Source organism: Panthera tigris, chromosome C2, assembly GCF_018350195.1.
Source record: "Panthera tigris isolate Pti1 chromosome C2, P.tigris_Pti1_mat1.1, whole genome shotgun sequence".
NCBI lineage: Eukaryota > Metazoa > Chordata > Mammalia > Carnivora > Felidae > Panthera > Panthera tigris.
Window position 1 is genome coordinate 55,456,944 of NC_056668.1, and position 13,404 is coordinate 55,470,347.

Genomic DNA, 13,404 nt, shown 5'->3' on the forward strand with positions numbered 1-13,404 from the left:
TTAACTCTTTCAAAATCCCTTGTAACTCTAGAGTTCTGACACTAAGAAACTGCGCGTTCAAGCTGATAAGTTTCAAATACAAAGTTACTTTGGAGAAACTTAGGTTTGGTCACTGTTGCATTATTTCTCCACAATTTTCATTCATGCTCCCCAATCCTTCCTTATTCTGTTTCATATAGATTCCTAATAGCCAAGAAAAATGAATGTGTCAATTTATTTACTTATAAACTGCAAGCGTGAAGTTCATAAGGCCATTCTTAATTATCGGTTGGTCATATTTCTTTTTGCTCCATACCATACTGATGCCCATTTTTAAAGATATGTAACGAATAATGAACTCTGTTTTCTTCAGTTTTAATATTCATAAAATAAGAGTTTCAGAATTAGAGAAGCTTGAAGGTGTTATTCCAGTGGTTCCAAAATGTGCTGCCACCTCGAAATCACCTGGGCAACATGTGAAAAATATTGACTCCTACGCCTGATATCTGGAGATTCTGACTCAGCAAAGTCTGGGATAAGACAAGATCCTATACTTAAGAAGCTGTCTGGGTCACTCAGAGGGTCAGCCAGGTTTGGGAATCAATGGTCCAGCCTAACTCTCTTCATCTGTAACTGGGGTAAAATGAATTATCTCAGTGCTAAGGCCCAGTGGCCTCAGACATAGGACCAGGATACTGCCATTATTGAGAGACATTCTGTCAAACACACATACTACTCACTCCTCAAGAGCCCCAGCCATCAGCATATCTTCCTTGTCAGTCTTAACATCCAACTCTGGCTCTCCGCTAAGCAAAAGCTTCAAGTTATAAATAACCAGCAAAGTACCTAGTAGAAAAAAGGATGTTTGCCTTGTCAGTATTGGAACAACACCAAATATTAGTCATAGTGCTATTATCTCATCTATGGAATTAAGCTTACTCTAGACCAAATTTCCTTCAACACTTCAGTAAATAATATGCTTGGATAAGTTCCAAGATGTACGTCTTACAGCACATTCCACTTTCTTCCAGAGTGTTGAGTTTCTACGGGAAAGTGTTTATTCCTATTCAATTCATTGTAAGTCTCTCAACGTGGATTCTTAAACTTTGGCACTTTTTTCATAATTTGCATTATGAAAATAGTTGGAGGAGTCTGAGCTAAATTTGTATTATAGGTAAAGCTCTCGTTGGTGGAACTGAAACCAATGCACATAAAAACAAAGATGAGTTTTTAAAATTTGTACAAATATGAAGAATTGCTTTTAGACCCTATAATATGCATTGGCAAACTTTTTCTGCAAAGGGCCAGATAATAAACATTTCAGGCTTTGCAGGCTATACGGTCTCTGTGACAACTACTCACAATTCAAGTCCACAACTGCAGCATGAAAACTGCCATAGAGAATACATAAATGAATGAATTTAGCTGTGTTCCAATAAAACTTTATTTATAAAAACACATATGGGGCTGGATTTGACCTGCAGGCTACAGTTTTCTGACCCCTGCTCTAAAGCATAGTTAACAAAAAAAATCCCAATTCTTTACAAAGTTGATTGTGATATAAAGACAAACAAGACTGTCAGAGAAATTAAAAAAACAGCCAATTACACTTTTCCTGGTAGTACTAAGACACAAGAGAGAACAAACAGCACGGTGACGAAAATTGCGTATGTCTAAATCCTGGATCAATCATTTATTTACCAATGCAATGACCTCAGATAAATTTCCTAACCTCTTTGAATCTAATTTTTCCAATCTACACAATGGAGTTCATGAGGCACCTAAAGCATAGAGTTGTTTTGAGAATTAAATGCATTAATATTTATAAGGTGTTTAGAAAAATATTCAAGAAATAGTATACCTTTCATTAGTATTTACATGAGTATTTCACAATTAAAAGTCGACCAACACTGGGTTCTATTCCTGAAACTAATACCACAAGGTATGCTAATGAACTTGAAGTTAAATAATTTTTTTAAAGTCAACCAACAAATCACATTAGCTCCCCTTAAAGTGTATCACGTATACATTAATAACATTAATATTTATTAAGTTGCCACTAGTTTTCCTCTAAGAGAAAAGGGAGAGAGTGACAAAAAATACCATTTTTAAACAAAATGCCACAAATTCGAGAAGAAATTTTGAGGGCAATACAAGCCAACTCAGAAACAAATTTCTCAGAATTTCACTATATACATTACATAAATCAAGGAGTTGCAGAAAGGAAAATGCACACAGCTTTCTCTAGAGTAGATTCTTCTTGTTTCTAGATAGTAAAGGTAGAAGTTTGGAGAATGAGTGGCACTGGAAAATGTTAGCAGACACATAAATACAGAAATACAGAAAGCTCTGTTCATCTGGAACACGAAGCTTTTACTAACTCTCTGCCACAGAAACCTAGACTCATTGGTTTCTAAGTTGCTAACTCTCTCATAAAACTCTCCTCTAACCTTAGACGCTGTGGTAAGCATCTCCTAACTCTGCTATCTGGTGCAGGGACTATGTATTCCCTGTGGTCACACACTATGTCATCCTCTTCACATCCAGAGTTCCCCAAGCTCAGGCAAGTACAAATCTTTCTCCCAGTGTCAGGCATTTAGAGCTATTCATGTCTGGATTCACTTAAGACAAAATTCATATGGATAAAATGAATGACTGTGCCCATGAGAGATCCTGCATGGTATTATAAATAGAAAAAATACAAAAGTACATGTAAAGTACCTTTCCAAAGGCAGTAAAAGCAAATACTTCTATCAAGATTTCAGAATTTTGGTGATCTTACCACATTTCCCGTAGATCATATCAAACTGCTGCATCAATTCAGCTTCATTTCTAAATGGAGAGTACTTAAAAATTATAGACAACTCTGTTGAGAATTTTTGAGGATCATCTGTAACAGATTCTCTGGTTCTTGTTAACCATGAAGGTATTGGAACCACAACCTATAAAAAACACACACATCAGTTTACTATGAAATATACAAATACAAACCATCATCCTTCCGTCTGTTCCTAATTCAGTCCATTCCCCATCTAGCCAAATTGGAAAACATGAAATTAAAAGTTTATTTCCGCCTTGTATTCTAGTTTTATAAAGAAGAGACACATAACAATTATGTACACTCAGAGTTGTGTTCTAAAATGCTCCATTGTAGAATGTGGGGACAGATGGAGTCTGCTTCGGCCCACTAATGAAATATGGGTAGGACGGCAGAGGGAACAACGGTACTGACACTTCAGAAGTTGAAAAGTACATGACAGCATACCCAGGAAAGCCGACCGGAGGCCCATGCCAGAAGAGAAAAACAGCCTGTTTACAATTCAGAACACCGTAAAAGGCTCAGAGACCGATGGCATGAGTTAACCGTGGAGGTGAGATACAGAGGGAAGAGCCAGAAGTAGCATCCCGATCCCCATCTGCCACTAGCTCTCCCAATTCCACAGAGACTGGATGCTTATTCTCTAGAAAGAGTAGAACAAGCTATTTCTGGATTAGAGGATATGTCAGGCACAATGATCAGGGGGACCTTACTGAGATCAGAGGGGTCGAAATACACATACTGAGTGCTGAGAACCCAGGCCTCCTCTCTCATTTGGGTCCCCCAAAGATGTCAGGTAGGCCTTCAGGCAGAAGACTGTAGGAGTTTTCCTGGAGAAATAGGACTAGCCCAGAAGGAAAAACATCTAGAAAATTACATTGAGGGTTTCGCAATCATACAGCTCAGCTAGAACACCACTCTCACAGAGCTTTCAATCCACATTTTATTGGACTACTCTTTAAAGTGGTACTCCAATATGGAGTACTACTCCAATATGATAAATACAGACCAAATAAGCACAAATAAAGCAACTCAGTGGAAACAAAAACTGCATGAGGAAGATGAACATTTCAGAGGAAAAAATAAATAAATCATTGTTAATATCTTCACAATGCTAAAAGGAAAAATGCTGTATCCATGAAGCAAAACTATAGATCTTTAAAAAGGAATATTAAGAGAATTTAAAACACTTCTTGGAAATGAAGAATATGATTACAGAAAAAAATTTCTATGACAAGGTTAGAAGATAAATGTTAGGAAATCTCCCAGGAAACAAAACAAAAATATAAACAACAGAAAACAGGAGAGAAAAGATAAGAAAATTAAAGAACCAGTTCAGACGCAACAGAAGTTGCAGAAGGAGAGGAAAGGGAATACGAATGGAAGAAAAATCATTAACTTTACAGAAAAATATCCCCAAATTGAACAACACGTGTTTCTAGATTGAAAATGCCCAACAAACAACCAGCACAATGGATGCAAACAGACTGGCCCCAAAAGCAAAATACTTAAATCAGAACATTGGAGACAAACAAGATTCTACTGACTTCAAAATGTACAAGGGGAGATAAGAGTCAGAAACAAGATTCAGAAATTTAAATGGCTTCGGACTTCTCAATAATAACACTGGAAATAAGATATTGGAGCAAGGCTTTCAAATTCCTGAGGGAAAATTCACTCCAACCTACAAATAACACCAAGCCAAATTACCATTGAATGTTCAGATAGAATAAAAATATTTTCATGCATGTAAGGTCTCAAAATACTTGACCTTTCATGTACCCTTGTTAAGAAAACTCATAGAGGGCACTTGGGTGGCTCGTTGGTTAAGTGTCAGACTTCGGCTCAGGTCATGATCTCACAGTTTGTGGGTTCAAGTTCTGTGTCCGGCTCTGTGCTGACAGATCAGAGCCTGGAGCCTGCTTCAGACCCTGTGTCTCCCTCTCTCTCTGCCCCTACCCCGCACACTCTCTCTCTCTCAAAAATAAATAAATAGAAAAAAAAAGAAAAGAAAACTCATGGAGGATATGGTCTCAAGGACAGATGATGGGAGTGAGCAGAGCACCAGCTGTGGAGAGCAGGAGTGAGGGGGAGTGCATCAGAAGAGTCCAGAACAGAGTCTTCAGTAGGTGGGACTAAGAAGAGTACAGGAGACTGGGGTTAAGATAGCGATAAAGACAGAAAACCAAGAGAATATTCAGTGACAGTGTTAAGAACATAAAACATTAAGCAATTATTAATTCCAGGAAAAATGAAAAATCATGCAGGTAAAGGAAAAAATAGTTCATGACATGGTTATAGTTGTGAAAAGTGGTTCTGGTCTTAAAACGTAAATATCAAACATCAGCATAAGTAAAATTACAATGGAGCTACGTTGAGGGTGGAGAATTGGGATGGTATGTATGTGTGATATAAACAGAGGAAAAAATATATATAAATCCTTTTGTAATGAGCAGTTAATAGATAATCAAACCTACATCAAACCAAGAAGTAGTAATACAAGTGTGTTATATAGAGATATTAAGGAAAATATTGAAAAACTCTGCTCATACTGTTGAAAGAGACAGCCTTTGTAGTACTGGAAATGGGAAAGGGTTGCTGGTTTTAGTTTTTAAAAAAAGGAAATGGGCCATCTTAGGAAAGCTGTAACCTCAGCTTTGGTCAATTTTCCATGCCTTTACATACATAAAGAACAACATAAATGCTTAAAGCATTGCTTTTCCTCATTACCAGTCTCTCACTCAACTACTCCCTATTGCCTATAGACTGTTCCTTATCCAGCCCCACTCCACCACTGCCAGTGGGCATGCCGTGCTCCTCATATCTCCACACTGCCCTTCAAAACCCCAGTACTCATCTCCAGGTCTGAGAGTTGCTGCCATTTCTCTCCACGTATCAGCCCTTCCAGCTGCAAGTGGAAGTCTCTCCACAAAACCCTCACTGACCAGTCAAGGCTCTCTATCTATACCATTGTTTCTGACAATTTTGTTAATGGCAGAAATGCATACTCACTGAACAGCTTTCTTTTTAAACACTCTCATTTTGTCATGTATCCAATTCACATGTGTCTGCCTACATTTTGTGACAAGGCTATCTTATTTTGTGATCACTTTGATGATCAGACGATCTTCTGCTGGTGTCCTACCTTCCACAGGGAAGGTATCTGTGCCAGGCAGTTCCTTAACCTGTATTTGCTGTATGGAATTACAACTGACATTCTGAACAGTAAAACCCAGACACTGCAAATTAATAAGGCATATCTAGGTCATCAAATGGAGTTGAAATTATAGTCACTAGAGTTACAGTTTCAAGTCTATTTTTCACCCAATTTCTTTAGATTTTGTATTCCAAGTCTTTTAATCCAATACTTATTTTAAAATGATCATTTATGGCACAAGTGGTGGAAATGTTTTGCAGGCTCCCAAAATCTCACTGTGCCAAAAGGAGCCTCTTACTCTGGGAGATTCAGGTACATGGATAATGAAAATTAAGTTCTGAAAACTGCCTAGGAGTTAAAAACCCACTCAAGAAAAGTCAATAGGACAGGCTTCCGATGACCCCAGATTGTTGAGCCACCCTCTATCCATTTCCCAAATACGTTCCTAAATTTCTAAATCATAATCAGAAAAGAACCATTGTAGCCTTCACCTCCTGAGATGGCAAATGAAAACAACACCGTTACCGTGGGAACCAAAAGAAAATCTAAATTCTTACCTCACTAAGACCTTCTCTTTCACAAAATGTCTGAGAAAAAAACACACAGGTCATCGTTTCTTCCTTCTTTGTAAAAAGAATAAAGTCTTTTCCAATCCTCATGGATCCACTATATAAAAAGATCAAGAATATATTGGTTTACATCTCACATACGGAAAAGAAGAAATAGGTGGGCATGAAACTATGCAGTGTAATGAATTGTTCTTTCATAGAAGTAACTCTACTGTTTTGTTGACCCATCACCAAATGGGAACAAATGCTTTTTTCTCAAAGTAGAACAGATGCATTTGAACTAATCTAGCCCTACACCCTTGCTTGAAACATGACTGCTAGAAATAAGGTACTGCTCAGGACTCAAGAAAAGAATAATCATCTGTCCCTGGCAGGTGCCACACAGGTGGCATATTTTCTTGTCTCATATTCTCTTGTCCTCATCTTACATTGAGACCGGTTAATAATAAGCTGTGGACACATATTCACCTACACTAACACATGCTCTGAGAACAAAAGAACACAGAAATTAAGTGAAACTCTGAAGTACAGAGCTGGTCCTTCAATAATACCTAAAAGACGATTCATCACCTATCTGAGAATTAAATTTAAAAATGTTGTAGAGGTGCCTGGGTGGCTCAGTCATTAAGGGTCCAAGCCTTGATCTCGGCTCAGGTCATGATCTCACGGTTTATAAGTTCGAGCCCTGCATCAGGCTCTGCGCTGACAGCATGAAGCCTGCCTGAGATTCTGTCTCTCCCTCTCTCTGCTACCCCCTTCTCTCAAAATAAATAAATAAACTTTAAAAATAAAAATCTTGTAAAGATCCAAGTCAGTTATAGGTATGGAAATCCCAAAACAAGGTAGGATTCTCAAGTTTATATATGTATTTTTTTATTTTTATTTATATATAACATTTATATAAATATAAAATAAAAATATAAATATAAATATATATATAGATAGATACACACACACATACATACATACATACATATATTTTTTAAAGCTTGTTCCCAATATCAATAATACATGCCCTAAAGGAAAACAATTTCTGGGGCACCTGGGTGGTTCAGTCAGTTAAGTGTCCAACTTTGGCTCAGGTCATGATCTCATGGTTCATGAGTTCTAGCCCCACATTGGGATCTCTGCTTTCAGCACAGAGCCTGCTTTGGATCCTCTGTCTCCCTCTCTCTACCCCTCCCTGCCTTGCTGTTTCTCTCTCTCTCTCTCTCTCTCTCTCTCTCTCTCTCTCTCTCTCTCTCAAAAATAAATAAATATTTTTTTTTAAAAAAGGAAAATAATTTCTCACCTTTTAAGACCATTACCATATTGTCCAATAAACTTCAAGGTTGATGACCGTTTCTTAGATGTTCCAAAGTAAATAATATCTGAAGCTTCCTCTGTAATTGAGAAAGACACTTAAGTGGTTAGGAATTATGAATCAATGACACTGGCCAGAGGTCCAGTTGTCAGGATGTCACACATATCTCAAGACATTAGAACAAACCCGTATCTCTTGGGTCAGTCCAGAGACAAGGATCCTTGCCAGGCTCCATGATCCCTGCCCAGGATCTCAAGTGCAATATGTTGACGGTCAGACAGACCTAGCCATATGACTTTGGGTACACAGAGCTTAAACTCTGAGTCTTAATTTCCTCATCTCTAAAAGGGAACTGTTAATACCTATGTTAGAGCTGTTGATGAAGATAAATATATTAAATGAGATTATCTACATGTGAAACCCTGAATACAATGCACACTACCTGTCAAGTGTGAATAAAAGTGTTATAATTATTTGTACCACTACTAATTTTCCACGAATTTGACTCTTACCTGGCCCCAGGTAAGACTGAGAAGGGCAGAATGGTTTCTAGTCTGATACTACCTGAGGAAAAAGGGCTACTTGTTTCAGACTCTCATAGTTATTCTCCAGATCTCTCCAGGGCATTCTGGAATTCTAGAGAAGAATCCTCTGAACTTCAAGGAGTTTATGTAACCTGCTCAAGGTTAAACAGCTGATAAATGTTACTGTAAGGGTAATAGTACAGAGTTACCAGAGACCATATTCTGTGGTTTTCAAAGCACACTTCACAGACTCCCATGTATGGTGGGGCCAGAGTTCTGGGCACAGGTATAGAACAGTGACATGACCCCTGTCCACAATAACTTTATGTCATGGCAGGAGAAACAGATTAAAAGAAGCAAATAAATAAGACCATTTATGAGAGTATTAGGTAAAGAAAATAAAACCAGGTTAATGTGATAGAGAATTAAAAGGAATGTGGCCCTCAGAAGGAATGATCAGGGAAGGCCTCTTTCCTAAGGTGACATCTGAGATGAGATTCAAGTGAAGGGCCAGCAGATGTAGTTGGAATGCTATAAATAAGGGAGACAGAGACGTGGGAATTGATCAAAGAGGTAGACAAAGGTCAAATAATTCAAGAAACTAGAAGCATTATTGGGGAGAATAAATTTTACCCCAAAGCAACGAAAAAGCACTATGGGTTTTAAGCAAGGGAATGATATGATGTGATTTATATTAAAAGATAACAAATACCCTCAGGATTGCTATGTGAGGAATGGACTTAATGGGGCAGGACCAGAAGTGAAGGGGTGGAAGCTACTGCAGTTACTTCCATGGATCAAGGTTGATCCAGATCAGTTTGGGCCACAGAGTCTATTTTCAGTCATCAGATAAATTCTTCCTTCTAACTTACTACTTGATTTCCAATCAATGTTAACAAAGAATTGGTCTCTCAACACTAGTGGGCTTTTAAAAATACTACTGCATACGTCAACTGAAGTTTGAGTTCCTTCTAAAAATCTGAGTATTTGCCACTTCCCTGTGTTTTCATCATTTTGCTCACAGCCATATATAAAAGGCGCTGCTTCTTTTTTTTTCTTTTTTTTTTTTTTAATGAAGGGCCTTATATAATAGGGAAAGTAGGATAAAATACACAAAGAGGGAAAGGTTAGGACCTGACTGAGGTCCCTGGGTGGGGAAAAACACACATTTTGGAACAATGCTGGGAGTGTATGACCACAGCAAACCCTCTCAGGAGTAAGGTCCCTCTCAAGAATGTAATAAACACCACCTACTCCCCTTTGGTTTTCTCAGGAATTTGACAAAAGACCTGACTAAAAATAAGTAGATCATAAACTATGACCCACAAGGAACGGTTTGGCCACAGACCAGCCCTCATACAATGGAAATGAGCCAATCAGTAATGGACAACCAGCACCTAGAGTTATCAGTCCAATAGGGTAGGACTTGAGAAGGAACAAGGGGGAAGGGAAGAGGGGAGGTGACCAGAACCTTATAAAATAAAGACCGTTGGCTATTGTCGCGGGTATTCACTTTCAAATGTCCCCTCTCTGTAAACAGAGCTTTCCTACTATTCTTACTTCCTGATCTTATGCCTCCTGCTCATTTTGTATCTATCTTTCATTCTTTGAAGCAGTGAGACAACAAACCCTGGGTATTGAGGTAAAAAAAAAAAAAATCCTGCAACTCTTAGACTAGATCATATATTGTTATTTAAGAACTCAGGTAAATGAACTTAACAGTCAGCCTAGAAGCGAAAAGCAAAACTGTTTTTTCATTATGATTTTCTCATAAAATCTTTCTCTTATTTAAACACTAAGGAAACAACAATACTCTTAGTCAAAATCACCTGGAAAAATCAAAGTTATCCAAAGTCAGAACAAGAACTGAGTGAGATATTTGAGCATTTTCTGAACTTGCTAATAATCTTTGACTATTCGTGCCAAGGGAGAACTTCAGAGACTAACAAGAAAACAACTTTTTTTTTTTTTTTTATGTTTATTTATGTTTGAGAGGGAGAGATGGAGCGGGAGCAGGGAAGGAGCAGAGAGAGGGAGATGCAGAATCCAAAGCAGGCTCCAGGCTCTGAGAGCCCAATGTGAGGCTCGAACTCCCGGACTGCAAGATAGTGACCTGAGCCAAAGTCAGACACTTAACCGACTGAGCCACCCAGATGCCCCAAGAAAATAACTTTGTATTCTCAGTTTCCTACTAGCAGCACTGATGCACATCCTCTCCTCTGGTGTAGAACTGACCAGAACTGCTCCGTAGTGTTTGAACTCCCTATTTTTTTTAACCTAGTGGTCAAAAACCCTGCCTTATGGGACATGGAAAAGTGTTAAACAAGAAATCCCAGACAAGCTATCCCAAATGACTCAAAGCCCTTATCAGAGGGTATCAATTCCACAGCAAATGGGTATTGTGTACCTACTATGTGTTGCATTTTGAATGCCTCGAAGATACAAAAGAAAAAAATCATGCAATGAATTATAAATGTATTCATTATGATAAGAATAGACTGAAGCTATTAAACCCTTGAACTTCGGGCAAAAAACAAACTATGAAAAACAAGGGGAGGTAACCTCCACCTCAAGGTTAAGCAGAAAATTAAAAACAGCCTAAAGGCATTGGAAACTGCCTCAGGACTCTTGCAAGAACTACCTGAAGGGCAGGCTAAAGCAATCTCAGAACCCATCCAGTTACCCTTTCTTTTCCATTTGTTCCTAGAATTTTTTTTTCTAAGTAATTGGTATCTTCTCTTTTTTATTTTTCTTGCAATATTTATCCACATTCACTTTTTGTTTTGGTTTAGATGATTACATTGATTACAATTTACTCTGTCAGCTGGAATAATTAAATCTAAAAAGTTCAACAATAGAGGCGCCTGGGTGGCTCATTCGGTTAAGCATCTGACTTCCGCTCAGTCATGATCTCACGGTTCGTGGGTTCAAGCCCCCCGTAGGGCTCTGTGCTGACAGCTCGGAGCCTGGAGCCTGCTTCAGATTCTGTATCTCTCTCTCTTTCTGTTCCACCCCTGCTTGTGTTCTGTCTCTCTCTCTCTCTCTCTCAAAAATAAAGATTAAAATTGTTAGATAAATAAATACATAAATAAAATAAAAAGTTCAACAATATGTTAAGTCTGAGATTTATTTTCCTAATAGCGCCATACCTGTTTTTGCATAGATAGCTCAATTTATTTTTATTTATTTTATGGGCTTTCAGACGGTTTCCTCTAACAGCCAGTTAGGTATCTAGATAATTAACTTACCAGGGCTCATACCACATCCATCATCCAGGAAGCACAACATGAATCCACCCTGTAGTTTTTCATTATCCACTGTAAGAGAAAACAGTTATTACTAATAAATATTGGCCTTAATTTGTTCATAAGAAAGTCATGCTGCTTACATAATTGTTTGTCCTCCTCAAATGCAGCCACTGGGTGACAGAGTTATGACACAATAGTGGCACTCCGAAAGGTGTCTTGGCTAGAGTTTCACAAGAAACTGCAGGGGAAAATAATCATGCAACAAAAAGGCTTTAAACTAACATAAAACACCTACACATTAATAAATTATGTATACAGCATGGCGTGCCCTGCTTTGGAATCTGGCCCTTTAAACTTCAGGCATTTCCTCCCTGTGGGAGGGAATAAAAGTAGATGGTGATGTGACCCCAGGATCCCTCTATCAAATTGATCAACCTTTTTGCCCTTCCACCAAAGCACTAATTCTAAAGTCAATCTAAGCCATTTTTATTAAATTCCTCAGGCTCTCTTCTAAGTAGTTAATTCCCGTAAGAACCATTTGTGTGTGCTTCTTAGTGGCAGCAAATATTTGCCTCTTGAAAATGCATTTGATTTTTGAAAATAGCTAAATTATTTGGAATCGATTTTGATGATTAAGAGATATCATTAAGATAACAAAATAATCTCCCTTAAAAAATATAAAGGTGTAACTAAAACTAATGAGACTAATTTTAATGCTCAATTTATAATCTGGCTCTGAAAATAATTTCAACATTTGGATATATAAGTTATATATATATATGTTATATATATATGGATATATATATAAGGATATATATATATATATATATATGGATATATATAAGGATATATATATATATAAGGATATATATATAAGTCTCTCTCTAATAACTCTGTTGAGAAATAGCTTACACACAAAAAAAACTGCATATGTTTAAAGTGTAAAATTGATGTATTTTGGCATATGTACATACCCATGAAACCATCATCACAATCAAGGTAGTGAATATACCTATCACCTCAAATGTTTCCTCAGGTCACTCTGTAGTCCTTCCCTTCTTGCTCCCTTCCATGCCCATCACACCTACCCCAACCTCAGACACCCACTGATTTGCTAACTCTATGCCTATGATTCAGTTTTAGCACATCTGTTAAGTCAACTTTGTGTTCAATGGTCACCCTCAATCTACATTTTAAAAATTAAATAATGTTCAAGGTAATCCATAAATAACTATCTAAAACACATACCTAAGCTTTCCAGGTTCATAATTTTAGGCTCACATACCCACTTCTAATCTCTCCCCCACTCCTGCTAATTCACTTCCAATAAACCCTCTGGATCTTCCCTCCCATCTCATTTTCCCAGTTCCTCTCTCAGCCTGGTCTATTGGGAGTGGTGACCTCAACTTCTGTATCAGAACATTCCTCCTCCACTTTAGGTATTTGCTCTGTTCAACCGTTCCTGACTGAGGATGACATTCTCCACAATTCAACAAGGGGAAGCCCACTCTTGTTAAATTCTTTGCACAATGTAGCTGTTCTCAACGTGGCTGAACATTTTAATTATGTAGAGATACCCCGGATTAACTGGTCTTGGATGAGGCACAGGAATAAAAATTCTCCTGATTATTCTAGTGTTTATCAGCACTGGGAACCCCCTGATCCAAGCCTCAAGAGGCTCTGCATAGATGCAACAGATTTTGCAGCTCTTGGGATAAAGGTCTCATGTAAGGAGCTTGCAGAAAGAAGGGCATTCTCTGGTGAATAGGTGGGAAAGACTCGAAATTCCCAAGAGACATATGCAGT

The 13,404-nt window shown here is 37.9% G+C and overlaps 1 protein-coding gene across 4 annotated transcripts in view; it reads right to left on the reverse strand.

Moving 5' to 3' along the window:
• Positions 1 to 13,404, reverse strand: part of MORC1 (MORC family CW-type zinc finger 1) — a 164,368-nt gene that overhangs the window by 139,438 nt on the left and 11,526 nt on the right. For 2 of the 4 annotated variants that reach the window (XM_042956950.1, XM_042956947.1), the window contains exons 4-8: positions 11,599 to 11,667; positions 7,815 to 7,905; positions 6,512 to 6,620; positions 2,762 to 2,921; positions 720 to 825 (exon numbers count right to left, since the gene is read on the reverse strand). In XM_042956950.1, coding sequence (XP_042812884.1) covers positions 720 to 825; positions 2,762 to 2,921; positions 6,512 to 6,620; positions 7,815 to 7,905; positions 11,599 to 11,667 — 535 coding nt within the window. Of the gene's footprint in view, positions 1 to 719; positions 826 to 2,761; positions 2,922 to 5,809; positions 6,425 to 6,511; positions 6,621 to 7,814; positions 7,906 to 8,338; positions 8,416 to 11,598; positions 11,668 to 13,404 lie in introns of those variants that run through there. The other 2 variants (XM_042956948.1, XM_042956949.1) reach the window with 2 other exon arrangements.